We start from the raw sequence: 27601 nt of genomic DNA, 5'->3' as shown, positions 1-27601 counted from the left end.
GTTCAATGTCACGTCGCCGATTGAAGAAAGTACCTACTACTGCTGGCTGATAACCGGGAGAGACAGAACAAAACAAAACAGCCGGCAATCGTTATCAGGCAGAGTACTCAGCGAGGTAGTCGGTAGCAATTAGGATTAGCACAACAAGTCAAGTCTTCAAGAAGTTGCTAAGTATAACTCGGCGAATAAGTAGAATTCTGGAGCACGAGTAGTGAAGCCGAAAACCGAATCCACCGGCCAGGCAGAAGCTTATCAACTGCGTAATCCAATGAATGCGTCATGCACATCGAGAAGAGCTGAGACGACATCTACGACAACGAGTCTCGGTGAAGCCAAGTGAATGGAGAGGAGATGTGCGCTCAGTGAGTGATAAGAGACCACTTTGGACGGAGGTCTGCCCGCGAGTTGGTTCGTAATAAACATAAAGAAGCATAAAAAGTGGTATTTGATTAGCCCAGAATTATGTAAAGAGTCCAAACAAAAAAGTTTTAGAGTGATAACTTGAAGAGATTAGTCTCGTTGCTTCCGTGACTTGGGAAGAGCCTCATGTGGCGATCCCAGAATGACTTGGTCGGTGAAACAGTGCGAACATGAAACCTGACGACGTCCAGCTCAGCTGAAGTTTGCGTGCAATAGTTGGGCAAGGTCGGAAGGAAGAAGAACAAGTGTACCCGCAGTGATGGCCGACCCAACGATCCAGACGTTCTGCTGCCACAACCGGATCCGGTCACCGCCGGCGGTGAAGCTCATGGACGAGTTCAACACCGACGGCTACATTGTGGTGTGCATCGTGTCTTCCTTTTTCGGAATAGCCGGAGCAATCTACCAGGTAATGGGATACACCTCACCCTATACTACATGCTTGCAGTAGAAAGAAAAAACACGTGGTAATTAATATCGACTTTCGGAAGTTTAAACTTGATTAATGGAGAAGAGGGAGGGGTCATCATTAGGACACCACCTAAAAGTGCACTTGAATTCGGTGGTTTTCCGGTTTATTGTGCCTAGTGCAGTTACAGTGTTATTGTGTGCGAGTTTATAGCCGGTTTCATTATCACACTTTTTGTTTGTCTTCATTGGAGCTGACTGTCGCAGCAGTGAGAACAGCAGTGACGTGAATCCCGACAAATGTGGCGAAGCACTTTTTCCTTCAATAGAATTTCGGGGTGTGTGAAATTGGGTTGGTGGTACGATTATATTGTACAGTTTATTGTTTTCATTTGAACTTGAACAACACATCTGCTTATTTTTATCAAGCATAGAAATATATCATGTTTTTAAACATACCTCAGAATAACGGTTTTCAAAATAAATCTTTAATTTGCTTGCATTTTCTATTTCAAATAAATTTGTGAGATATTTAGTGATGATACACGTACACAATATTAATAAACAAAAATATGATTCGACTCGAGGCTTAACTCGAGGAAAGACATGGACCAGTAAGGCCTATGTGAACAATTCCAAGATATTTAGAATTTATGAAAATATTTTTTCGTTTTCGATCGTGGAATCCAAGATATTTTTTTTTGTGGTAGTACCAACAACTGTTAACATTTTGCAACATTTTAGTTAATTTGGAAATAGATTTTTTTAAATTAAAATTGATTTGAGTTTTGGCAAACTATTTGTTATATACCCAACAACTTCATTTAAACAACAAAAAAAGACAAACACTTTTTAACTTTCTGTTGGAAACAGTTTTTCATTCATATGTAGATATAAGATCCTTTTAAAAGAAACATAAATTATCATGTATAATCGGAATTCAATTGAATTAATTGTATTGAAAAGCCTTACCTTTATAAGATAGTAGTTTATGCAACAAGTTGCAAAAAGAGGATTATTTCAGCACGAGTCGTACATTCATCCAACGAGGCTCACCGAGTTGGATAAATACGACCATTGCTGTAAAACTCAAGTTTTGAAACGATTTACATGCAACATTTTTTCAACTTTTTAGCACTCATTTCAATGCTGATTCTGTTATTTTTTTTGGTAGAGTAAAGAAGAAGCTTTAAAGAAGTTGTTTCTAATTTTCCTTCTTCAAAGATATTTTTATTTAAATTAGAGATATTGATATTTTAAAGTGTCTAATTTTCAAGGGAAAAGAATTTCTAAAACCTTACAGTTTTGGAGCCAAACATTCAAAACTACGCTCTTTTGAAATGTTAGTCTTGATTTAAAAAAAATGAAAATATTTTTTTCCAAAAGATCGGAAAATTTCACAAATGTTGCATATTTTAACATTGTAAATCGGACCATTAGTTGCTGAGATATCAACATTAGAAAATGGTGACTTGTTTGAGTGAGATTTAGAAAACATCAATTTTCCTGTTTTTAAACCTTTGCATGGCAATATCTCTGCAACTAAGGGTCGTATCAACAAAGTTCTAAAATGCAAAATATAGAGAATTTTCTCAGCTTTTCAAAAATATTTTTCTCAAAAGTGGGAAAACATGGCAACTAATTTTAAAAATGAATAACTGCGACTATTTTCAAAAAAAAAACCTAAAAATTGCTATAACTCGAAAACGGTGCAATTTATCATAATTTCACTAAAGTAATTGTTGATTACAAATTCGATTTTACATCGAAAAATTAAGTTAAGTTTCGATTATTTGAAAAAATCAGTATTGATTCAAAAAAATCATAACTCGGTCAAAGATTTTTTACCCGTTCTGGAAATTTCTGAAAAGTTGCCATTTGATGTTCCCTAAAACCTCCTAAAACATATCAGAAAATCAAAAAAAATTAAAAAGGTTTTTTTTTGCAAATCAATTGTTAGTGACAAAAAGTTGAGTTTACTTTTTTCAGCAAAAAATCAAAACATGCTCATAAAATAACCTGTATCTTTTTGGGATCATTTCCTAGCGCTTTGCGATGTTCTACAAAGTTGTTTCTCGGATCAAAACCTATAAGAAATCTCTTAGACGAGAAAATGTTATCCGTTAGAGGAAAACATTTTAGAAGAAGAGTTAAGGGGTTACATATATTTAGAAAATCACAAAATTTCATATTTAAGAAAATGTATTCAATCCACTAAAAAGGTGATTTTCAATCACTCCTGAAAGTTTCATGAAGATATTTCATGATTAAACTGAGTAAGAGTGCCAGGATATCTCGAGATGGGGTGGACCGAATTGGCTGAAATTTAGGGTGAAAAGTCTCAAGACATACCCCGTGTGCATGACGAAGCCCAATTTTCAATTTTCGTTTTTTTTTAATACAAAAATCAAAAACGATTTTTTATATGAAAGCCAAAAAAATACGGTCTTCGTCATGCACACGGGACCAGTTTAACGAGTCTTCACCAAAATTTTGAGCCGATTTGGTCAAAGCAGTGTTGAGATATCGTGGCACCCGTTTTTTTTAAACTGCAAACTTCAAATAGCTATATCTCGGCGAAGACACAACCAAATGTGTTCAAATTGATTGCATTGATTGATGAATATGTATATTTTAATGCCCTGAAAACAGATTTGAAATAAAATTGTGGCGTGTGCTCAAACAAACCTCTGAATTTTATGCCGATTTACATGTATGTAACCCCTTAAAAAGTGAGATTGTTTTGTGTTTGAATTACTAAATTTCCCTTGTTGGCTTGTTTTTTCGAGATATTTAATTTTGAAAATTGCATCTTTCAACCCAAAACTGTAACTTTTCACCAATAAGGCCAATGCAAATTTATTTAAAAAATTTCTCAAACAATCAGGGATCAAACAAAAAAAAATATTGCTAAAAAATTTAATTTTCATCTAAAAAACCAGTTCAATTTATTGTATACTATTTAAAATATACTGCTCAAAGTCTATTTGTCTGTTTTTAATCAAATAGGACACTTTCAGACTTTTTGCAAATTTTCATATTGAGACCACATATCGGTCCCGCCCGTGTGAATCAATCGGACCGCGCACTGGCTCACAATCCAGAGGTTGCTGGTTCGAATCCCGCGGCGGGCGCTCTAAAATTCTTTGTGTAAATATGGGTATTCGGCGCCGTCGCTCCGTGCCATACTTTCATACACTTAGGAGCCCAGGGCGGCGAAGTCCTTGTAGTTAAAAAGGAAGACACTAGTGGTTGGTACTAGCAATGGTGGCCGACAGCTATAAAGTCAACTTCGTTATCGGAAAAAGACATCAGATTTAAGGAAAAAAATGATGATGATATTTTTTTCTTATCTTTTTCAAATTTGGGCTCTTTTATTGTTTAGCAAAAGTATGGACAATTTTTTAAACAAACTTTTTTTTATCAAGATTTTCAAAAATATTGTTTTTATTAAATATTAAAATCATGATATTTTTAAAGCATTCAAATCATACTCAAACAAAATTACAAAAAGAAACTTTAAAAGGGAAAAACTAACTTCCAATCGAAAAACAACTTTTTTTAATGCGCCGTTTCCATTATCCATTCTTGGATTCATTTCATATAGAGATTAGCAAATGTTTGGTTATGTAATAATGTCCATTTCTTGAAATTATTTGTTTTCAAATAACTCAGAAAATTCTCTACAGTCCAGACTCGACTATCCGAAAACCTTGGCAAAATTTCAATTTGGATATTCGAATCACGAAACAAAATATTTTTTCGTTGTCTTATTTTTGATTGTTGAGCTTTAGTATGACCTCTAAACTACTTTGATGTGCGCACCGGTGGAGATGTTCTAAGATGATTTAAAATATCCAAATCCAAGATGGCGGCCAAAATGGCGGTGATGAAATATAAAAAAATGCCTTTTTCAATTTAATACGCAGCCAAATATTCAAATTTCAGTAAAATGGGGTGGCAGAACTCGAATTTGATATAAGAAATACAAATAAATACGATTTTTTTCTTCTTGATTCGAATCCAAAGTCCCATACAAACCATCGGATAATCGAACTTCGGATATTCGAATTTCGGATAATCGAGGCTTCGGAGACTATAGAGAATTTTCTGAGTTATTTGAAAACAAATAATTTCAAGATATGGACGTAGTGAAATTTTGCCAAGGCCTTCGGATAATCGAGTCTGGGCTGTATAATTTTCCTCAGTTGCCTAAATATAGCAAAGAATTGAAATTAAGAAACAATAAATTTAATTGAATTTTCAAAATTAAGTATATGGTATCGAACAGGTTAACATTTGTATTTTTAGATCTTAAAATTAAATTCTAAGCAAAAAAAACTCGAAAGATTTAAAATTTTGGCAAAGACTTATTTTTTTATGTTGAAAATCGGCCCATTGACTCAATGAAATAGTTAAAATCGTCAAAAAATTAAATAAGACAGTTTTAAAAATGCTGTTATTGTATAATGCACCTTTAGATCTGGATCCGCAACGAGGCCACCCCGAGTCAGCCGGTCTTTCCACGACGTCGCCACGGCACAACCAGTGGTCCTTCCAGCATAAACACAGCGACCTCGTCCGGCCACAGCACCGGCCGAAGCATCATCGTGTGGTTGGCCGTTGCCGATCTTTGCGCCTCGCTGGGGGTGTTTTTGAGGTCTGCGCTGTGGAAGTACATCAGCAACGTGATTCCCCCGGACAGCGATCGGGACGACACGACGAACGTGATCTTCTGCGCGGTCTCTTCGGCGTGGATTCAGTATTTCTACATGTGCACCTGGCTGTGGACGCTTTGCTACGCGATCAACGTGCGGAGAACGCTGAGCGGGTACGGAGTTGCGTTGAGGACGTACCACGCGTACGTTTGGAGTATATCGGCGTTGCTGACGGGGGTTGGACTGTCGGTGCTGTACATTCCGGATGCAGAGTAAGAATTACCTACGTGATTCACCCTACAATCTACAACGAACCCTTCTTCCCTTTCAGCTGTCACAACGTGCACGATGTGGCCAGTGCCTATCTGCGGATCCTGCCCAACTACCTCATGACGTACGGGCCCATGGTGACGGTGATGATCGTCAATCCGGTGCTGTACTTTAGTGCCTCGAAGGAGGTCGATCGGCAGCTGGTGGCTCGCTACAGTCAGATGACCTCGACCGAGCGGGATCTCATGACCAAGTTCAAGATGAAGTTTTCACTGATCAACTTTGTGTACTATTTGTGCTGGCTACCGAATTTGCTGAACGGCGTGATCATCTGGACGATGTGGTTCGGGTTGCCGTTCCGGACGATCGTCACGATATGGTATATTATGGTAAGTTTTGCCATTTGGCATTGAAAAAGAGGCAGTTCTTTAGTAAATTGTTCTAATTTCTAGGCCATAACGAATCCTCTACAAGCGTTCTTCAACGCATTAGTGTACCAACGGTGGAACTGCACTTGGCGAATACGACTTGATCCAGAAGACGGTCAAACGGCGGAAAACAGGGTGAGATATTGGCTAAAAATGATTTTTTTTTCATTGAAAAATCTTTTTAAATCGATTGTAAACTATTCAGAATACATTGTAAGCATTTTAAAACAAATGAATAATTTTTAATCTTTTTTTTCAAATTTTGAATTGTGGGACAACATATTGGTAAAAAACATTGAAGTCCGGGAAAAAAATATGTTGGCTTTTATTTTTTTCATGAAAATATCAAATATTTTGGATTTACTAATTTAAATGCGACTCAAAGTTACATAAACAAAAATAATTTTGTAAAAAAAAAATTTAAAATCTCTTTCATAATATCTTAATTGTTATATTCTAAAACTCAAAAAAATCGAGAATAGAAAAACTTAAAAAATGTAAGAATTTATTCAAATCAATTATTTTTTATTAGTAAATAACACAGTCCAACAAGATTTTGTCTCTGAGACGAGTATATGTGTTCGTAGTAGAATTTTGCCTGCTGAATCCGAATCCGGGTCCCGAATTGCTCCAAATGGTCCCAATTTTGAGATTCACCCGTTTGAAATGTTAGTTTAGGCCAAAATTTGCTACTTTGTTGACTATTTTACAAAAGAACTACAGACATGCCTCGGTTTAGCACCGCATATGGGGGATGCAAAACCGAGGCGTGCATAACCGAGGTACAGAGCTTATGGGATTTTTGCTATATGGGAGACATTGGCTAAAATCGTATGAAAAATCATGCAAACATCGAAAAATTATAGTGTTTTGGAATCGGGATGATGTCAGCTATCCATTAAAATTATAATTTCATGAAAAATTTTCCCAAAAATATGTATTGTTCCTGTATTTTAAAAAAGCATATTTTTTCTAAAGAAACCAAAAATATATTGTTATTGCAACATTGGTATCAAATGATCAGTTTTTTTCATACATTTCGAATGTTAAATCTTTTTTTTTTAAATGATCGAAATTTTCACAAAACTACGTATTTTCGAAAAAATACTCAAAATTTCAGTTTTTACAATATGGGTATCAAACGAACGGGATTTTTTCATACATTTCGAATGTAATAACAACATTTTTTGAAAATACTTAAAATTTTCACAAAACTTCGTATTTTCAAAAAATACTCAAAATTTCAGTTTTTACAATATGGGTATCAAATGATCTGAATTTTTTCATACATTTCGAATGTAATAACAACATTTTTTTGGAAATACACAAAATTTTCACAAAACTACGAATTTTCGAAAAAATACTCAAAATTTAAATTTTTACAATATGATTATCAAACGATCGGGATTTTTTTCATACATTTTGAATGTAATAACAATTTTTTTTTAAAATACTCAAATTTTTTCACAAAAATACGTATTATCAAAAAAATACTCAAAAATCAAGTATTGAGAAAATTTGGAGAGTTTTCAAAAAAAATTATAACATTCAAAATGTATGAATAAAATCCCGATAATTTGAAACTGAAATTTTGAGTAGTTTTTCGAAAATACGGAGTTGTGTGAAAATTCGGATTGTTTTAATTTTTTTAATAACTTTTGAAATGTATGAACAAATCCCGATCATTTGATACCCATATTGTAAAAACTGAAATTTTGAGTATTTTTCGTAAAAACGTAGTTTTGTGAAAATTTTGAGTATTTCCAAAAAAAAATTGATATTTCATTCGAAATGTATGAAAAAATCCCGATCATTTGATACTCATATTGTAAAAACTGAAATTTTGAGTGTTTTTTCGAAAATACGTAGTTTTTTGAAAATTTTGAGTATTTAAAAAAAATGTTGTTATTACATTCGAAATGTATGAAAAAAACACGATCATTTGATACCCATACTGTAAAAAATTAAATTTTAAGTATTTTTTTTCGAAAATACATAGTTTTGTGAAAATTTTGAGTGTTTTCAAAAAAATTATTTTACATTCGAAATGTATGAAAACATTTCAATCATTTGATACCCATATTGCAATAACAATAATTTTGAGTATTTTTCCGAAAAGCATTGCATTTTCAAAATACAGGAAAAATACGAATTTTGGTGAATATTTTAATGAAATTATAATTTTAATGGATAGCTTACATCATCCCGATTCTAAAACACTATAATTTGTTGATGTTTGCATGATTTTTCATACGATTAAAGCCAATGTCTCCCATATAGCCAAAATCCCATAAGCTCTGTGTATTCAGTTAAGCACTGGGCCGTGCTTAACCGAGGCAGCTGCACGAATCATAACCGGGGCAGTGCAAAATCGAGGCGTGCAAAACCGAGGCATGACTGTGTACATGTATCTTAAAGTTCACGTTTTCCCCTTTCTGAAACACCCCTGGTTTTTTAAATTTGATTGTTTCTACGCATATTTATAGCCATTTTAAAATTATATTATCGGTTAGTTCTCATTCAAGTTTTTCCAACTTGCATGCAAGTCAAATTCTAATTTTCATATTTTCCAGATATTTTTTTAAATATGATGAATAAGAAAATTTCAACATTAAAGAAAATTCAAAATTAAAAAAATCTATGTGTTCAGTGATTAATTTTTTGAAATTTTTGAAATATATAAATTGTTAAGTCATTTGAAAATTATTAATTCTATTATTTTTTTTGTTTTTTCAATTTGGAATGAAAATCATTTTAAATTGATTCAAAATTTTAATTAACATTAACTAGAAAAAACTTTAGAAAATAAATAAAGCATAAATTCAAATTCCATAAATTTTAAAATTAAGGCCAATGCAAATATTTTTCAAAGTTTGTGTCCCTCGGCTCTGGCCGGGGTCGAGTGGGCGGCAAAAAAAAATTGAAATAACAAGCCATAATAAAAAAAACTTAAAATAAAAATTGTACCAGCCTAAATGACTTAAAAACATCAATACTAAAAAAAATCATTAAAAAATTTAAAGATTCTCAATTTTGAAAATTTTTAATGACTGATTTTTTTTATTTTTTTTAAATATTTTGTAGATGTTTTTATTAAAATTTCTAAATTTTGAATTTGAAAAAATAAAATTAGTTCAACAATTTCATAAACATCAACCTGATTAAACCTTAAAAAAATAAAGAAATCTCAAATTCAAAATTCAGAAATTGCTAAATTTTCTTAATTTCTGAGAAATTTCATTTTAAAAAATTGACAATGATTCAAAATTTCTCAAATTTAAAAGTTATAAATCTGGAGTTTTTTTTTTTTAAAGGTCCAATAAACCAAATGAGTAATTCTCGCTGAAAGTGGACCACTATTTACACAAGGTGCTCAAAAATCAAAAGCAGTGTACTTTTCCAATAGCCCCCACCAAGTTATGAACGAAACCATGTTTGGTTGGTCAAATTTGTCCTCACCTCAGCGCCACGAAGCTAAAATTTTTTTTAAATTGGTAATTTTTTGACTTAGGCGCGTCTACAAAATTGCTAATAACTTTGCAAAACTTCAACAAACCCTTGATGTCTAGGGGTGTTTTGGAAAGGAAATGAGCAGAGCTTTCGAATGCACTTGTCAGAAAAATAACGGTCCATACATTTTTTAGCCACAAAACACCAATGTATTTTTAAAAGTCATTTTTGAAGGCCAGCGCCCCGCTTTATCGAAAAACTGACAAATCCATTCGAAAGCTGAGACGATTTCACATAAAGGACCAATAAATCTAAGGTGTATGTTCCCCCTATCTTTTTTAATCTAATTTTGATTCTGCGAGCGCAGCGCTCCGTTCGCATTTCGGGCGCTCAAAATGTTGCAATTTGCTTGCCCCAATTTAGGGTTTTGTCAAAAAATTTAGGTGCTCACTTTTTAAATGATAGTTTATTGTCCAAGGATCAAAATGCACTTTCGATAATTGACCAACATTTAAGTTTTTGGGTTCTTCCAGGCAATTTAATGTCGAAAAATTGTTTTTTTTTACTTTTTTTTGTTAAATGCTCATTTACAATTGGTTGGACGTTTTTTCAGTAAAACGAATGAATGTAGCATGTAGGAAATTTCACCATGAACATTTTTCTCTAAAAGAAAACGTAATTTCGATACTCCAGTGCCAAGATATTTTAATTTTAGTGAGAAAAAAAGTGCCAATTTTACAAATTTCTCAGAATTAACAAGCACAGCCTATTATTTATATGCGGCATATGTTTTGGAGGCCAGAGTATGGTTTCTTATAGTTATTTTGGTCGCTGAATTCGGATCTGGAAACAAGTTTCAGATAAACAGTTAAATTTGGAGCCACACCTAAAAGATATTTGCGGTAATAAGCTGTAATTTTATTCACGAGCAATTCCATGCCAAATAGGGAATCGGTTGTACCCGACCCTCTCCGATTTCAATGAAACTTTGTAGACATGTTATCCTACGCTTATATTAGCCATTTTTATGTATATGGAGCTAGTTCCACACGATAATGACATTTGAGAAGGGCGTAAGTGTTTTAAATATTTTTGTAATTCGGAATATAAACATTTCTGTATCTCGAAGCCGTTGCATCGTATCAAAAAGTGGTCAAAGACAAACTTGTAGGAAATTTGACGGGCTTTTCGATAAAAATACACTGAAAGAAAAAAACACTCAGCTTTTATAAGATTTTTTGATTTTTAAGTTTAAAAGTCAAATTTGAGGGGGAGCCCACGATTTTTTTTCGTTCAAAATTTTTGTGAAGATAGCCTAAGATGTTACAAAAAGACTCACGAAAAATGCAGGATGGAGCATCTCACCTAAAAAAATACAAAAATCATTTACTGAAACTGTTTTTTTGAAAAGTGCTCTAAACGTCAAAATTTTCAAAAACCGAATACGGGAATCGATTCTCTAGACAATTTTACATACAAGTCTCCATATTGACTACAGTCCTAAGTCCAATCCTTGTGAAGTTACAGCGGTTTTAAAAATAAAAATGTTGAAAAAATAGGTTTTTTGATGGTTTATGGCAATTTCTATATGACAGACTTAATTTTTCAGTCTCGTAAAAATTTTTACCGAAAAGCTCGTCCAATTTCCCATAAGTTTGTCTTTGACCACATTTCAATTGGATGTATGGGCTTACAGATATAAGCTAATTTACTATCCAGGTTACTATACTACACTGAAAAAAATGATGTTTTCAGTTATGAGCAATGTAATTAGATTATATCTGTAAGCCCATACATCCAATTGAAATGTGGTCAAAGACAAACTTATGGGAAATTGGACGAGCTTTCCGGTAAAAATATTTACGAGACTGAAAAATTAAGTCTGTCATATAGAAATTGCCAAAAACCATCAAAAAACCTATTTTTTCAACATTTTTATTTTTAAAACCGCTGTAACTTCACAAGGATTGGACTTAGGACAATGGTCAATATGGAGACTTTTATGTAAAATTGTCTAGAAAATCGATTCCCGTATTCGGTTTTTGAAAATTTTGACGTTTAGAGCACTTTTCAAAAAAAACAGTTTCAGTAAATGATTTTTGTATTTTTTTAGGTGAGATGCTCCATCCTGCATTTTTCGTGAGTCTTTTTGTAACATCTTAGGCTATCTTCACAAAAATTTTGAACGAAAAAAAATCGTGGGCTCCCCCTCAAATTTGACTTTTAAACTTAAAAATCAAAAAATCTTATAAAAGCTGAGTGTTTTTTTCTTTCAGTGTATTTTTATCGAAAAGCCCGTCAAATTTCCTACAAGTTTGTCTTTGACCACTTTTTGATACGATGCAACGGCTTCGAGATACAGAAATGTTTATATTCCGAATTACAAAAATATTTGAAACACTTCGCCCTTCTCAAATGTCATTATCGTGTGGAACTGGCTCCATATACATAAAAATGGCTTATATAAGCGTAGGATAACATGTCTACAAAGTTTCATTGAAATCGGAGAGGGTCGAGAAAAAAGTACCTGAAAAATTCCTGTTTTGGGCTGGAATTGCTCTCACTAGTGAATTCGATCATGTTTCATCTTTCGCTCACCTTCAATTGGTATTTTACTTACGGATTTTTTTATGGAGGATGTTTTTTTTCAACTTCTGATTGTTTTGAGAATGTCAGAAAACCTCGTTTTGTAATTTGGCTGGTTTCAATGTTAACTTAAAAATAAATGAAAACTTTAGATTTTTTAAGGAAAAAAAAAATAACTTTGAGCCTAAAAAAGTTTGAGGTACGATTGGTTACGTCTAAGTTGACAGTCATTGATTAATGATGATTTCCATAACAGTGCAAGGAATAGGATCATCGCTCCCAACCATTTTCACTACACGCATATAACATTTGAGCGTGGCTAAAATATCATTGTTCACTGTTTATATGAAATTTAAATCCAGATTCGAATTCAGCGACCAACTATAAGAAACCATACTCTGGCCTCCAAAACATATGCCGCATATAAATAATAGGCTGTGCTTGTTAATTCTGAGAAATTTGTAAAATTGGCACTTTTTTTCTCACTAAAATTAAAATATCTTGGCACTGGAGTATCGAAATTACGTTTTCTTTTAGAGAAAAATGTTCATGGTGAAATTTCCTACATGCTACATTCATTCGTTTTACTGAAAAAACGTCCAACCAATTGTAAATGAGCATTTAACAAAAAAAAGTAAAAAAAAACAATTTTTCGACATTAAATTGCCTGGAAGAACCCAAAAACTTAAATGTTGGTCAATTATCGATAGTGCATTTTGATCCTTGGACAATAAACTATCATTTAAAAAGTGAGCACCTAAATTTTTTGACAAAACCCTAAATTGGGGCAAGCAAATTGCAACATTTTGAGCACCCGAAATGCGAACGGAGCGCTGCGCTCGCAGAATCAAAATTAGATTAAAAAAGATAGGGGGAACATACACCTTAGATTTATTGGTCCTTTATGTGAAATCGTCTCAGCTTTCGAATGGATTTGTCAGTTTTTCGATAAAGCGGGGCGCTGGCCTTCAAAAATGACTTTTAAAAATACATTGGTGTTTTGTGGCTAAAAAATGTATGGACCGTTATTTTTCTGACAAGTGCATTCGAAAGCTCTGCTCATTTCCTTTCCAAAACACCCCTAGACATCAAGGGTTTGTTGAAGTTTTGCAAAGTTATTAGCAATTTTGTAGACGCGCCTAAGTCAAAAAATTACCAATTTAAAAAAATGTTTTAGCTTCGTGGCGCTGAGGTGAGGACAAATTTGACCAACCAAACATGGTTTCGTTCATAACTTGGTGGGGGCTATTGGAAAAGTACACTGCTTTTGATTTTTGAGCACCTTGTGTAAATAGTGGTCCACTTTCAGCGAGAACTACTCAAATTTTTAGTTATTGCTTCTTGGGTGTTTTTTTAAACCCCTGACTCAAGGCGGTTTCAAAAACACCCAAAAGGCAAAAACTGGAAATTTGGTTTATTGGACTTAAAAAAACAAAAAAAAACCCGGAACTCTAGTTATTTTTAATGACTGATTTTTTATATTTTTTTGGAGTGTTGGAATTTTTTAAGTCATTTAATTTAGAAAATTTATGTGTTCTTTTTTTTCGTTTTTTTCTAATTTTAATCTTTGAATTAAATATTATATTTTAGAATTGTAAAAAAATAATAAAATAAAATAAATATGGATTAAAATTTTAAAATTCCTCCGTTTATATTTCACGTTGGATAATCGAGTAACATTTTTTATCACATTTTAGGTCTAACCCAAACTCTTCATACATGTTTAGAAATTCGCAATTCGCAATTCGCAATTTTCAGTGTAAGAACGGGCCTTGACCGATCTTATGCCCCAGGTTCCCGACGAACACGCACTGCCCTTACACCTACATCTCACCCTTGCTCTGAGTCAGTACGAGCAACACGCTAGAACACGCTTTGAGTGTTCGTGCCAGGCATGCACACCTTCTTTTCCGGTTACGCATTTTAACTCGGCCGGGGGTGGTACATTACGTAGGGTTTGATGTAAGTATAAGCGCCTAACCATTTATAGTGTGCCTATCAACTTTCATTAAAGCAAAAACTGTTATATTTTTAGTTTGAAGTTTGAATTCAAAAACTAGTTGTTATTTTACTGGGTGTTGTTTTTCTCCTGAAATCTTCTAGTGTTGAGTCGTGTTTATCTGTTGCTATTTTTTTTTGTCGCGGTGTTTTGTTACAATTTTTGGTCCTAAGCATGTTATAAAAGTTTACCAAAATTACAATAGTAATATTTGTGTTAATCCTTTAACCATTCCATAAATTGAGTAAGGGCTCAAACCTCACTTGTTTGAAAAAAAGGGTGAAGATTGAAAACAATAGACAGTAAAAGAGAATATATTTTATAAAAAGTCAAGAATCAATAGTAAGAGAATGATGATTGTATTTTAAAGAATAAAAATGAGAAACTGGATGTAGTAGATATAAATTAGACAATAGTTAATAAATAGAAATACAAAACAAGCTTAGATTATAGAAATGATAATTTATAGGACAGATAAAGAATTATTCAAATGATAAAATTCGCAATAAAATCAAAAAAGATTAGGCAAATGATAAATAGTCTTGATATTACTAGTACATTAAGGAAAAGTATATTTTTTAAGGAAAACATAAAGTTTGTTAAAGCAGTATCAATTGGTAAAAAAGAGTGGAAAAGCTTTGAGAAATAAGAGAATCAAAAGTTAATAAAATCAAAATCAAATGATTGATATTAAATAGAATAATCAGTGAAGAAGTGAGAATCAGTAGAGCAAAATAAAAATAGGAGATAGGTGGTAGCTGGAAATGGAAAGGAGAGAAACCCCGTTCTGCGACGTTCAGGTACATCCACAGCAGTTGACTCAACATACTGCGAATCAAAACAATACCGTCTACAATCACAAATAACTTCCTTTTCCCACATTGACGCGCCCCTTTCTTTTAGCCGTCTCGACTCTGACCCGCGGTGGTCAAAGGTTTACGATCCGTTTCCACAGGCCACCAGCTAGGTCATCATGAAAACCAAGCCAACGTGGAGGTAAGAAAATAGGACACTCGCAAGGAACCAGAGCTATACTGTTCTGATCAAGATAATTCGGATGATCTAACAGAACTACGGATGTAGTTAGTTACGCTCCTTCCAGGATGTTCCTTACGTGGACGTCAACCGAAGAGCACGCAACAAGGTCAGTGCCATTGCATGCTCTTAGGTATCAATCCTTGGCCTGCTTCATACATGTTTAGAAATATTTTTTAAATCTGCCAGCATTTTTTTTTATTTTTTGTGTTTGGAAGCCATGTTTTTCCTAGTGAAATTAAGAAAACAAAAAGAAAATATTCAATATCAAATTGTGGAATCGACATATCACGGAGTAAAATATAATGTTAATAAATCTTTCTGGTTAATGTTTATGACGTTTTAAAATCTAAAAACTTTGTAAATTTTTTAAACAAAATTTCATAAAAAAAGGTAAAACAGATTAGACGAATGGAAATACATTTATGAATTTTATAAATACCTATAGAATTAGATTTTTTTTAGAATTTTCTTAAATGGAACGAGGTGAATTGTTAAACGAGCATTACTGCCGCTCTAATCGTGTCCGTCCCATATGTAAAAACAGCAAGCCGAGAAAAACGCGTGTCAAAGTTGTCCCGCCCGTAAGGCTACGTGTTAAAATTTCACGAAAAAGTTGATTTTCTCCGGCTTTCTAGAACAAAGTACTACATTTTATTGGTTTTTCTGATTGTTTACATGATTTTGAACCAAACTGCATCATTACCTCAAAATTGACGAAATTACATATGGGACGGACTAGCTTCGAGCGGCAGATTAAGCGCCTGATTTTTTTTTTTTTTTAAATTCACATATATAAAAAATACCTCATATTTACCTCCTACCAACTTTCTTTCCTAATTTTCAGCGCCGAACCCGCCGCTCGCTCGGCCCATCCGAGGTCACTCCGCTGCTCCAGTCCCAGGTGTTCCAAGGCGCCACCTCCTCGTCGCGCTCCACGATTCGACTGTTTCCGGACTCGGACGCCGAGCTTATCCCAAAACCCACCCGGAGCATCAACTCGTGCACCCTAGTCTAAGACCCAGCGGAATCTCACCAATCCAAAACTACTTCTATTTACTTAGCTGCTGCAGACAATCAAACACAAATTAGCTGTTAGAGGGGTTTGAGACGCGCGTGTGACAACTGCCCTCTGGTGATAGTGTTTTTTTTTTACTTTCTTTTTAGTTCTAGTTACGAATAAAGCGACAAGTTTTAGAATGTTTACGTTTTCAATGTAATGTCTGCGTTGGTTTTCCTTTATTTTTGTTTCTGATTGAATGAGTCCGAAAAATGAACAGCAAAGAAAAGAAAGAATTAAAGTTGACATCTACTACACAGCTCAAAATGTAAATGATTCTTTGTTTGCAGTCACACAATTGGTTTCTCGTCATTCGTCATTCACACACAGTCTCGCACTCAACAGCTAAGCTAAGTCTGCCGCGGGTAGATTGTATTCGATTTTGTAGTCGATTTTGTTGTTTTCATTCCTGATGCTATTGCTACTGCTGGTTGTAGAGGTTACTTAACACAAATAAAGGGCTGTTTGAACTGTTCTGTTCTGAGAATTTGCTTACTTAAGAGGTCATCTTTAGTGCACAAAAAAATATTACCGACAACTGTTAAAGTGTAAATGTTTGAACTAAAAAAAATGTGGGTCATTCCAAGCAAAATAAAAAAAAATACGATGGAAGGTTATTTCATTCTTCTGTAAAGTTAGCGGATTTCTGTTTGTTTGTGTACTCTACTACTCTGTCATCTAGAAAATAATGATTTCTGTGTGTTTGTTACTACTTCTAATAAAATAGTTGCTCAGTATCCGGACCTCGTGCGGGACGACTTGGTCAGATACTGCTTCTCGCTGCGATCGAGCCGATCGTGCGAACGCTCCCGGTGATCCCGGCTGCTAAACTGCGGGGATTTTTCCTGGAAAAAAGAAAGTGATTTGCGATTTTATCCTTCTGTTACTTTACGGAAAGCTAAAGCTAGTAAAAAAAAAGAAAAAAATAAAGCAATGTTTGATATTCAGAAATGCCAAACGGTCGAACCTCAATAGTCAGAAATATTAATCGGCAGAAAATTTGAAGACGGAATTTTCAAAAAGTAGTGCCTAAAATAAATGGCTGAAAATTCTTTACACAGAAAATTTTAACTGCAATTTTTTTTAGACGAAAAGTTAAACTGGCAGAAAAAATATAGGGCAGATAATTCTTTAGGCAGAAAGTAAAAATTGCAAATGGCAGAATTAATGGCAGAAAATGATTTGGTTAAAAAGTTCAACTGGCAAAAACAGTTAAATGGTACATATTTTTCAAGGCAGAAATTTTAACTTGCCGTAAAAAATAAAGGGCAAAAAATTCTTAAAGCCATGACTGGCAGAAAATATTAAGGGCAGAAAGTTAAACTTGTTGCAAAATTTTTAGGCAGAAGTTAAACTGGCAGAAAATTATTCAGATAGAAAATTCTTTAAACAGAAAATTAAACTGGTTAAAAATTTGAAGGGCAAAAAGCTTAACCAGCATAAAGTTATAATGGTAGAACATTCTTTAGACAGAAAGTTAAACTGAAAGAAAATTTGAAGCGCTTCTGCGTTGACAATTTTTAAGGCTTCTGCCTTGCCTGGCAGAAAAATCTTTAGACAAAAAGTTAAACTGCCAGAAAATTCTTTAGGCAGAAAATTCTTCAGACAGAAAGGTAAACTGGTTGAAAATGTAAAAGGCAGACAATTCTTAAGGCAGAAAGTAAAACTGGCAGTAAATTTAAAGTGCAGAAAATTCTTCAGGCGGAACATTAAATTTGCAGAAATTTTTAAATACAGAAAACTCTATAGTCAGCAAGTTTAATTGGCAGAAAATTTAAATGCCAGAAATTTATTTAGGCAAAGAATTGAACCGATTAAAAACATGAAGGACAGAAAGTTGAACTGGCAGAAAATTTTAAAGGCAGAAAATTATTTAGACAGAAATTAAACTCGTTGAAATTTTTAAATTGTTGAAATTCTTTAGGCAGAAAGTTTAACTGGCAGAACATTTTAATGCCAGAAATTTCTTTAGGCAGAGAATTGAACCGGTTGAAAACTTGACGGGCAGAAAGTTAAACTGGCAGAAAAAGGCAGAAAGTTGAAACTGCAACAAGTTTTAATGGCAGAAAGTTATCTAGGTATAAAATTTTACCGGCAGAAATTTATTTAGGCAGAAAATTAAACTGGTTGAAAATTTAAAGGGCAGATTTTTTTTAAGGCAGAAAGGCGAAAAATCTTTAGGTAGATAATTTGAATGGCAGAAAGTTCATTAGAAAGAAAGTTACACTGGTTGAAAAGTTAAAGGGCAGAAATTTTTTTAGGCAGAATGTCAAACTTGCTGAAAATTTTAAAAGACGAAAATTCTTTAGGCAGGAAGTTAAACTTGTTGAAAATTTTAAATTGCAGAATTTTTTTAAGCCGAAAGTTAAACTGCCAGAAATTTTTAATGGTTGCACACATTTTTGAGCAGAAAGTAAAACTGGCAGAAAAAAGGAAATTTTCATGGCAGAATGCTATTTAGGTAGAAAGTTAAACCGGCAGAAAATTTGAATGACAGAAATTTCACTAAGCAGAAAGTTAGACTGGCAGCAAATTCATTAAACAGAAAGTGAAACTTTAGGCAGAGAATTTAACTAACACTAAATTTTAATGGCAAAAATTTGTATAAGCAGAAAGTTAAACTGGCAGAAAATTTTAATGGCAAACATTTTTTTTAGGCAGAAAGTTAAACTGGAAGGAAAAATAAAGAACAGAACATTCTTAGGCTGAAAGTTAAACTTGCGATTTTCTACGCTCTATACAAAAAAAGATTTCTTTTTCAGAGGTTCAGAGGTTAGCTGAATCAATAATCTGATTTTTATTTTATTTAATCAATCAAAGTACTTTTTCAGCTGTACGACCTTTCTGGTTTCATTGATTATGTGCCGATAGATCATTTCTGCCATTTAACCTTTTCTGCTGATTGACCTTTTCTGTCATGTTGTTTCCTGCCGTTTGACAATCTGTTCTGACATTCGAAGTTCTGCCGATTAACCAAGCCCCATTTATTTTAATGTTGTTTACTGTTGTTCTACGCATAATTGTCCCATATCTTTTTTGGTCGATTCTGACATTTTGTCATTTTTAGGTTTAGTTTGACGTTTACTTTTCGAAAAACACATAAAACCTAGTACTTAGTTAGGAAACTCATCAAACTCATACTAAATTAGTATTTTAAAATAATTTCGTGAAGATTTTCGAGCGATAAAATTATAATTAGCATTAAATATTTTTTTTGAATGAATTGACTTTGGGGAATATTGTCTAGAAAAAAGCGAAACTTAAAAAACTCACCCGCAGATGGTGGTGCTTGTCACGATGGGACGGCGTCAGGTCGTCCTCCCCGTTCAGCAGATGCAATTTGGCGGCCTTTTCCTCCTCGCGGCGGCGCTTCTCCGCCAGCATAATCTCCTCGGCACGATCCTGCAAAACAAAAATCACACCAATTAGTACTCGACGCTCTTCGCCACACTTCAAGAAGCATGCATTCACCAGGATATTTACCCTCTTCCCGCGAAGTTTGCGCTCCTTGCGGAGTTCCTTTTCCTCCTCGGTGCGGTCGCGCTTGTCCTTGGTCTTGCTGCTGCGCTCCTTCTTTGACTCGGACGACGACGAGGTGGTCGACTGGAGCGTGGCCGTGGAACTGCCGTCCTCGAGGACGTGTTTGCTCTAAAATGAGGCCGAAAGAGGGGTGGGCGGGGTTTTTAGTAACTGCATGGGTGAGATTTTTGAAATTTATTTTTAGTTTACTTTTGAAGGAGGGAAGAAATGACCCGTGTCCCAAGGGAGTAGTTCTAAGGGGGAAATGTATGATCCTTTTATTTAATTATTTTTTTCTGAATTTCACTATTGTAGAATTTTTAACAACATTTCGGAAAACACTTTTAAAAATAACCCTAGAAATCGTTTGATGTATGAAAATTTGATTACAACGTTCTATAAAAGCACTTCAATAAAACTTGATTATTTCATAGCAATGTGCACACTTTTAAAGAAATCGATGCAACAATAATTTTCTAAGGTTGTTAAATTTTTTGCCACTGTGATATTTTTTAAGCATTAAAATTTTGGTTATCAAGTTTTTTTTGTCGAGTCTTTTTTTTTGTAAAGAACTTTTATTTAGTTATATTTCACAGATCTCTGTTTACGCAGTCTCCATTTGAAAGGTTTTAAGTGGAAGGTTCGGAAAATTTTAATAAGGTTTTTTTTTAATATTGAAAATCGGACCGTTGAATCAAGGATCATGGCAACTTAAAAACCTATTTTTTTTTTTATTTTATTTTTTTTGGATACATTTAAAAAAATGCTTAGACTGGTACAAAAAGACGGAATGCGATCAAGAACAGTTGCGCATTATTTTCGTTACCCGTGAGTTTGGAATTTTTAAATTCCTAAATTATCTGAATTAAAAAATAAAATAATAAATAATAAACAAATAATGTTTTACAGCCGAGACTCGATTATCCGAAGTTTCGATTATCCAAAGTCTGATTATCCGAAGGTTTGTATGGGACTTCGGATAATCAATTTTTCACGCCATCTTTTTTTCCAAAATTCAATATCACCTTAGAGTAGTTTAGGGATCATAAGCTCGAGAATCAAATGTAGGATAAATTCGTGATTCGATTACACGAAGATTCGATAATCCGAAGTCATTTTTTCCCAAGGCCATTTTTCCCAAGGTATTCGATATAACAATATGGGGCAGCATAATCAAAAGGCCGTATTTTTGTTTGCTCAAAATAAAGTAAAATTGAGGGAAATTTACAAGAAAAAATATTCTATTTTATGACAAAAAAAAAATCTGAGTACATAAAATTTAAAATATTGAGAACTCCAATTTTTTTAACCAAGGGTCCTGATTTTCGATCGATTTCGATGAACAGAAACCACTCACTCATTGCCTATCCATTCGTCGCCTATTTCAACCCGCTAGCATTCATGAGCGAATGATACTCGCAAGCAGCCAGCGAGTGGCCCGAACTGTTCACTCAGCGAACAAATACATTGTGAAAATATTTGCCTACTCCGTCGCTCGACGACACTCACACACTACCATGCTCAGCGAAGAGCCATTCTCACAAAATGCCAGAGCGGCAGTCTTTTTGTCTTCACGCCCTCAGTTTGCCATCAATTTGATTTTTACTTGTTGGAAATTTCTTTGAATGGTGTCTATATTGTTATGAAATCAAAATAAATGCAAAATATAATTGATAACATTGATTTTAAGCAACCCAAATCAATGAGTATAACGCATTGCATCAGAGAAAAAATGTTTTCAGTTAAGAGTGATCGGAGACGATCGGCCTGCCGGAGCCGTTCGGAGAATGAGCCGATCAGAGAGAGAAGGAGAGTAGAAGAGAGAGTGTTCGGGAGCGTATGGTGTGAAAGTGACAAACGGTAGGAATTCATCAGGGCAGTATCGCGTTGCCTGCTATTTGTGCTCGCGATTGGAGTGGTTGATTTTGAACAATCAGGACCCTTGTTTTTAAGTAATGGCTTAAAAAAAATTTCAAAATTCGAATATTTTGATATTGAAAATATTTTTTTTTAATTCAAAGATATTTTTTAAAATTATAAATTCAAAATAAATAAATAAGTATTTTTCATTTTTTTTTAAGTATTACAAAATTTTAAATTTTGTTTTTAATTTGAGGATTTATTATTATGTCAGGTTGTTGAAAATATTTATCAAAGCTGCATTTCATCTACGTTAAGAATAATTGTTAGCATGTTCTGGTTTATTCAAAAATCTTTTGAATTTAAGTGAATTTTCGATAGCACGCAATCTGTCAAGTTCAGGAATTGATTAAAGTTGAATAAAAGATGTCCCGTTTCACCATAAACGTTTGTGATTTCAAGACGCATTACAATGAGCAAGTTATTTGATATTTCCTGAATTTTTAAATTTAAATATATCCCTTTAAATTTTCAAATTTCTAAGGTTGAAAAAAGTAAAATTTTAAAATCCTTGAATTTTTAGCTATTTTAAATTAGAAAATTTTGAAATAATTATTTTTGCGTTTGAAATTTAGAAATTTTTGGGCTTAAAATTTGTATGTTTTGAATATTTAAAATTCAAAATATTTTTTTTTTAATTTTAAAATTATTTAAATATTTATTTTATATTTTTAAATGTAAAAATATCATAATTTTGTAATCTTGGGGCAGAGGAAAGGAAGATGGAATTTTAAAACTTTGGAGCTATTGAATTTGAAACATAAATTTTGAATAATATTTGCAACGGCCTTATGATATAGAATACAGTATTATTACTACGACGTTTGCAACTTCAAGTTTGTTATATTGCAAACCGCTCTTTTCGTGACCGTTTCTTCCGATCTGCGTACTAACCTATAACTTGAAAACGGTGCATTTTACCGAAAGCAAGTCCGTCCCATATGTAATTTCGTCAATTTTTAAGTAAGTAAGTTTTTCGAATTTTTAATGTTTTTGAAAATTAGCGATAATTTTTTGTACTCATTTTTTCTATCTCAAAGTTGCCGTTTTGGTTCCCTAATGGGCCTAATAGGAATTTAAACGTTGTTGATAAAATAGAAGTTTATGCAACTATTGCAGAAGAAAAAAAATCAGCATGATGAATGCTGAAATAATCAAAAAATTGCAAAAGTCTTGCTAATTTTACAATTTATTATTATTGTGTTATACGCCAAACGATTTCTAAGGTGTAACAAAACATCCACACAGATAATGACCCAAATTTTCAAGGAAAAAAGTTTCAACTTCAGCAGAAATTCCCCAATCTTAACCCAAAGCCGAACTTTGAATGCTCATAATGCATTTTTTGTGTTCTTCCCCGTTTTCCACCAAGTAGTGGAGATTTTTTTTCTTTCTTTCATTTTTTGGCGAAGTGATACGTACCTTGCACAAGCCTTGTACCGTGTCACAGGTCGGAAGGAGGGAGAACGGAGACTACACCCAATACGATAGATACTACTACACACGACTGCGGAGAGCAAGTGTCGTGATCAACAGAAACGGTCGGTGGAGGTTGACGGTTGGTAGGTGTTGCTGCTTCGGCGTCGTCGGTGCACTTTTATCTTGTTTCGTTTTGGCAAATTGAGTTGTGGAAGATTTAAGTGGGTGGCAAAATTTATTTGGTTGAAGTTTGTTACGCGAATTCGGTTGACCAGCTTTGTATTACACTTGAATACATTTGTACATTTGGAATGAATTATTTCAAATCACAGCGAAAAGAATTGGAATCGTTTCAAACGATTGAAAAGTCCATTAATTTAGAAAATACAAAAGCAAATGACAATAAATAATTGCACACTTCTTCTCTTTCACTTTTCACTTTCGAGTTGAGTTACAGCAACGCGTCGGAACGGGACATCTTGGTCGATATTCTGCAACGCGTGGACCTGCTACTCTGGACTTCCGGTTCGTCAGCCTTGGTTAAGCCTCATGCCTTCAATATGCTTGGATCCTCCTTCCAGGTTGGTAGAATTCCTTCGATTACGCAACAATTTGAGAATTGCGTTGTTGATTTACTTAGCGTTTCCGGTGACTGTCGCTAGCTCGATGCTGATTTGTACTTTTTGCTTGGTTGATCAATTCAGAATGTTCATTCTCCGACATCTCCTGCTGCTTCATTTCTGCGGTTTCAGCTTCTTCTCCAGTAGATCGTGTCTCCAGTTTTGCAAAGCTTCGCCGTGAATCTACCTCTCGATTTCCAAGTTTGCACAGTTGGCCGCAAAGACTGGCCAAAAGGTTCTCCTGATCTTCAAAAGTTGAAGAGTAAATGACAATTTTCCTTGTAGATTTTGTAGCTTTCACCAGTTTGATTGAAATTCTGGTAAAACAATTATTTTAACAATCGGTAGATTCACGCTTCCTCCGCCGTAATCATCGGTATTGATCGTCGTCACCGTCGTCTCCTGCCTCGGTCACCTGTCCGCTTCAGCTCTGTGCATGGTCCACCACGTTCGCCACGACGTCTTCTGCTCCACCGTCATAGTCACCCCCTGAGTGGCGACCTCCTCAGACCGTACTCTCCGTTTCTTTCGTTCCTCCCCAAGACCGCACAAGACACCGTTTTGTTTCGGATTTTCTTTTTCTTTCACGGGCACTTGTTTTTCACTCTTGTGTCAAGTGTTGTCTACACCAGAATACTAACCTTGGAGCTGGAGCTTTCCACTTTGCGACGTTTGATTTCTGAAACAAGTCATAAAAGTTAGAAATATCTAATAATTTCTTCTGTAATACCAGAAAACTACCTCGGTCATGTTCCGGCGGGTCCTGGCTGCTGCGCCGGTGCTGCTGCTGCGACTGCGACTGCTGCTCGTTGCTCGAGTTGGACACCGAGCTGAGGTCCCGCTCGCTGCGATCGCGCTCCCGGTCGCGCTCGCTGGCCCGTGATTCCCGCTCGTGCTGCTGCTGCTGTTGCTGGAGCGTCAGCTCGTACTCGGCCGCGGCGGCCGCTTGTAGAGCGGCTGGAAGGAAAGAAATAGAAATTTAGCACTCTAGCAACCAACACTTCAAAAATAAAAAATAAAAAATCCTTCGAGCCGGATTTGAACCAGCGACCTATGGATTACTATTAATATTACCCAAATCTACAGTCCACCGCTCTACCAACTGAGCTATCGAAGGCACGTTGCGATTAAAAATGCAGCAACGCATTAAATTTTGATCGCGCACAGGTCATCAAATCAGAGAAAGGCAATCGCATGAAACTTGTTTTTCGGTTTGCACTCCCCTCTTGATGTCAAGTCAGTGGTTTTAGCAGACTTTCAGACCACTAGGCAAAAACCAAGCGGGTAAGACCTAGGTTAATGCAACTATTGAGCGGAGCCTTCGATAGCTCAGTTGGTAGAGCGGTGGACTGTAGATTCGATAATATTAATAGTAATCCATAGGTCGCTGGTTCAAATCCGGCTCGAAGGAGTATTTTTTATTACATTTCTCATAAAAACATCAGTTTAAATACCCCAAGAGCATAGCTAAAACTTCTGTTGAAATAATTTAATACTTTTTGAAATATTATTAGTCATTTGAAGGTATTTTAAAAATAGAACTTATTTCAAAATATTAGTGAAATGATGGCAACTAATATGAAATTATTTGAAAGTACTTGAAATACCTTGAATTGTTTTGAATACGATTTGAAATTTGATTATATTTCAAATACTTTTGAATTAGGCAAATTCATTTTTATTTGAAGTTCAGAAAACTTACAATTCTAATAATTTGAATAATTCCTGAATTCTGGTTCTTTCGCTAGTTTAAAAGGGAGATTGCTATGTGACTCATTAGCAATTCTCTACCACTCTACCATATCTTCTGTAAGAATTTTCTGATCGATTTGGTGTCTTCGGCGAAGTTGTAGGCATTGATGAGAACTTTATAAAACATAGATACACGGAATTTGTCATGTCGATTTTTAAATTAACTTTTGTCAAAAATAAAAAATAAACGATTTTCCAAAATCCAAATTAATATATTTTTCATTTTTTTTAAGGGAAAAAATCCCGAAACATATTGTAAACTGGGGTGCCGGAGGTAGCCGGAGTAAGATTGATAGGTTGAAGATTTTTTAGCAAAATGAAAAATTATGAATTAAATACAATCGGTAACGTATGGAAGCGACCAAAGTAGGTACCTCAAGAAGTAGTAAATAACATTGATAAATAAGATATTTTCAATACTCTCAAAGTGTCATGTTTTTCTCAATGAAAATGAATGCAAATCGGAAAACGAACTTCATTATCGGGTTCTGTGGACAACTTTACACTAATAACAGTTAAGATAAGTTCTTAAATTACTAGTTTTAGGTGTTATTTAAAAAGAATTTAAAAATTTCTTTAGATTAAGAGACATTTTCAGTAGAACAAGTTTCTTAGAAAACATGGAAAATTTATAAATCTTGCTATAATATTGATTTGGGTGGCATCCAAAATTTATATTTTTATGAAAAAAATAATATCTGACGAATTTTAATCAGACTTGAAACTTTTTATTCACTTAACCTTAAATTTATACACATTTTATTGAAAGTTTTTAAAATTATTTAAAAAAAACTTAAAATGTATTTTTTTGCAAACGGAACTTTAAAAATAACCTTACTGAGGGCCACTTTGACGTTATAAATTCAATTTGCAAACTTGTAGGTGTCCGGTTTTTTAAATTACAATTTTCAACGAAACTATTTTTAAATGCTATTGAAAAAAAAAACTTGTATGAAGAAATGTACATGGACATTCTGTGGCCTACCTCAGCACATGTTTTAAAACTATAATTTTCGGACCCGAATGACTCTTGAGTTAAGTGGTCCTTAAACGCAAATAAATAAAATAAAATAAATAAACTATAATTCTTAAGACAAGTCTTGCGGATTGATTAATATTTGAAAAATAAATTTAAATACTATCAATGTCAACCCGGTTTACGGTTATTGCTAACCAAAAATTAGGCCGCCGTATTATAATTTTTAAATGTGTTTTTTGAGCAAATAAAAATTGATACAGTACTCAATTATTTACTTCAGGTAATATTGATTTTTAAAAAGAGCAACTCTCTACGAAATCGGCCGATTTCGACCATTTTAATTTTTTGTATTTTTTAATTTGGCTCAAACTTTGTGGGGGCCTTCCCTATGACCAAATAAGCTATTTTGTGTCATTGGTTCATCCATACAAGTCTCCACACAATTTTGGCAGCTGTCCATACAAAAATGGTATGTAAATATTCAAACAGCTGTAACTTTTGAGTGAATTTTCTGATCAATTTGGTGTCTTCGGCAAAGTTGAGGACTTTTGAGAAAAAAATAGGTACACGGAAAAAAAATTGCAGATTTTTTTATAAACTTTTTTTTCACAAAAACTCTATTTCCCAAAATACGTATTTTTTGATTTTCGAGTTTTTTTTTATATGTTTTAGGGGACAAAAACCCGCAACTTTTGATCCATAGAGAAACATGGTCAAAAAATCTGCCGCCAAGTTATGATTTTTTGAATAAATAGTGATTTTCGGAAAAAATCGAAATTTCATGCAAAAACAAATTTGACGTAATTTTTTAATGTAAAATTTAATTTCCAATCGAAAAGTACTTCACAGATTTTTTGATAAAGAGCTCCGTTTTCAAGATGTAGCCAGTAGCCATCGAAAGTTTGATTTTAGCTAAATATTTGCAGGTTTTCTATTTTTAGAAATAGTGACCATGAGTGACCATTTCTATTTTTTTTAAAAGTCCAGAAAATTTGCTATAAAATTGTCTAAGAAACATTGAAGATTGGACCTCCGGTTGCTGAGATACAGCCACTTTAAGGAAAAGAAACACGAAAAT

General features: G+C 34.0%; 2 protein-coding genes and 2 non-coding genes across 6 annotated transcripts in view; 2 read left to right on the top strand and 2 right to left on the bottom strand.

Annotated features, from left to right (window-relative positions):
- Positions 1-16474, top strand: LOC120432420 (G-protein coupled receptor 143-like). The gene is made up of 5 exons (XM_039597622.2): positions 1-829; positions 5310-5758; positions 5818-6145; positions 6209-6319; positions 16102-16474. The coding sequence occupies exons 1-5, from the start codon at positions 680-682 to the stop codon at positions 16270-16272; spliced, it is 1209 nt and encodes a 402-aa protein (XP_039453556.1). The 5' UTR covers positions 1-679; the 3' UTR covers positions 16273-16474.
- The window catches only part of LOC120432419 (THO complex subunit 2), a 26306-nt gene continuing 15161 nt past the window's right edge, over positions 16457-27601 (bottom strand). For 2 of the 3 annotated variants that reach the window (XM_039597619.2, XM_039597620.2), the window contains exons 6-10: positions 24534-24749; positions 24434-24471; positions 19786-19962; positions 19588-19716; positions 16457-17159 (exon numbers count right to left, since the gene is read on the bottom strand). In XM_039597619.2, coding sequence (XP_039453553.1) covers positions 17046-17159; positions 19588-19716; positions 19786-19962; positions 24434-24471; positions 24534-24749 — 674 coding nt within the window. In that variant the 3' untranslated portion in view covers positions 16457-17045. The remainder of the gene's footprint in view (positions 17160-19587; positions 19717-19785; positions 19963-24433; positions 24472-24533; positions 24750-27601) is intronic. The other variant, XM_039597621.2, reaches the window with a different exon arrangement.
- On the bottom strand, positions 24816-24909 carry Trnay-gua (transfer RNA tyrosine (anticodon GUA)). The gene is made up of 2 exons: positions 24873-24909; positions 24816-24851 (listed from the first exon to the last, which is right to left on the bottom strand). It is a non-coding gene; the product is annotated as a tRNA-Tyr (tRNA).
- Positions 25111-25203, top strand: Trnay-gua (transfer RNA tyrosine (anticodon GUA)). Its single transcript has 2 exons — positions 25111-25147; positions 25168-25203. It is a non-coding gene; the product is annotated as a tRNA-Tyr (tRNA).

The sequence above is a fragment of the Culex pipiens genome, chromosome 2 (genome assembly GCF_016801865.2).
Source record: "Culex pipiens pallens isolate TS chromosome 2, TS_CPP_V2, whole genome shotgun sequence".
In the NCBI taxonomy this organism is placed as follows: domain Eukaryota; kingdom Metazoa; phylum Arthropoda; class Insecta; order Diptera; family Culicidae; genus Culex; species Culex pipiens.
Note: the sequence above shows the minus strand (reverse complement) of the source record. Positions and strands in the feature narration are given on the sequence as shown.

Bases quoted from the DNA above. Each gene is read 5' to 3' on its own strand.
- LOC120432420 (XM_039597622.2), top strand. From the start codon at position 680: ATGGCCGACCCAACGATCCAGACGTTCTGCTGCCACAACCGGATCCGG. The intron at 5,759-5,817 runs GTAAGAATTACC...CTTCCCTTTCAG, and splicing joins CTGTACATTCCGGATGCAGA to CTGTCACAACGTGCACGATG. The intron at 6,146-6,208 runs GTAAGTTTTGCC...TCTAATTTCTAG, and splicing joins TCACGATATGGTATATTATG to GCCATAACGAATCCTCTACA.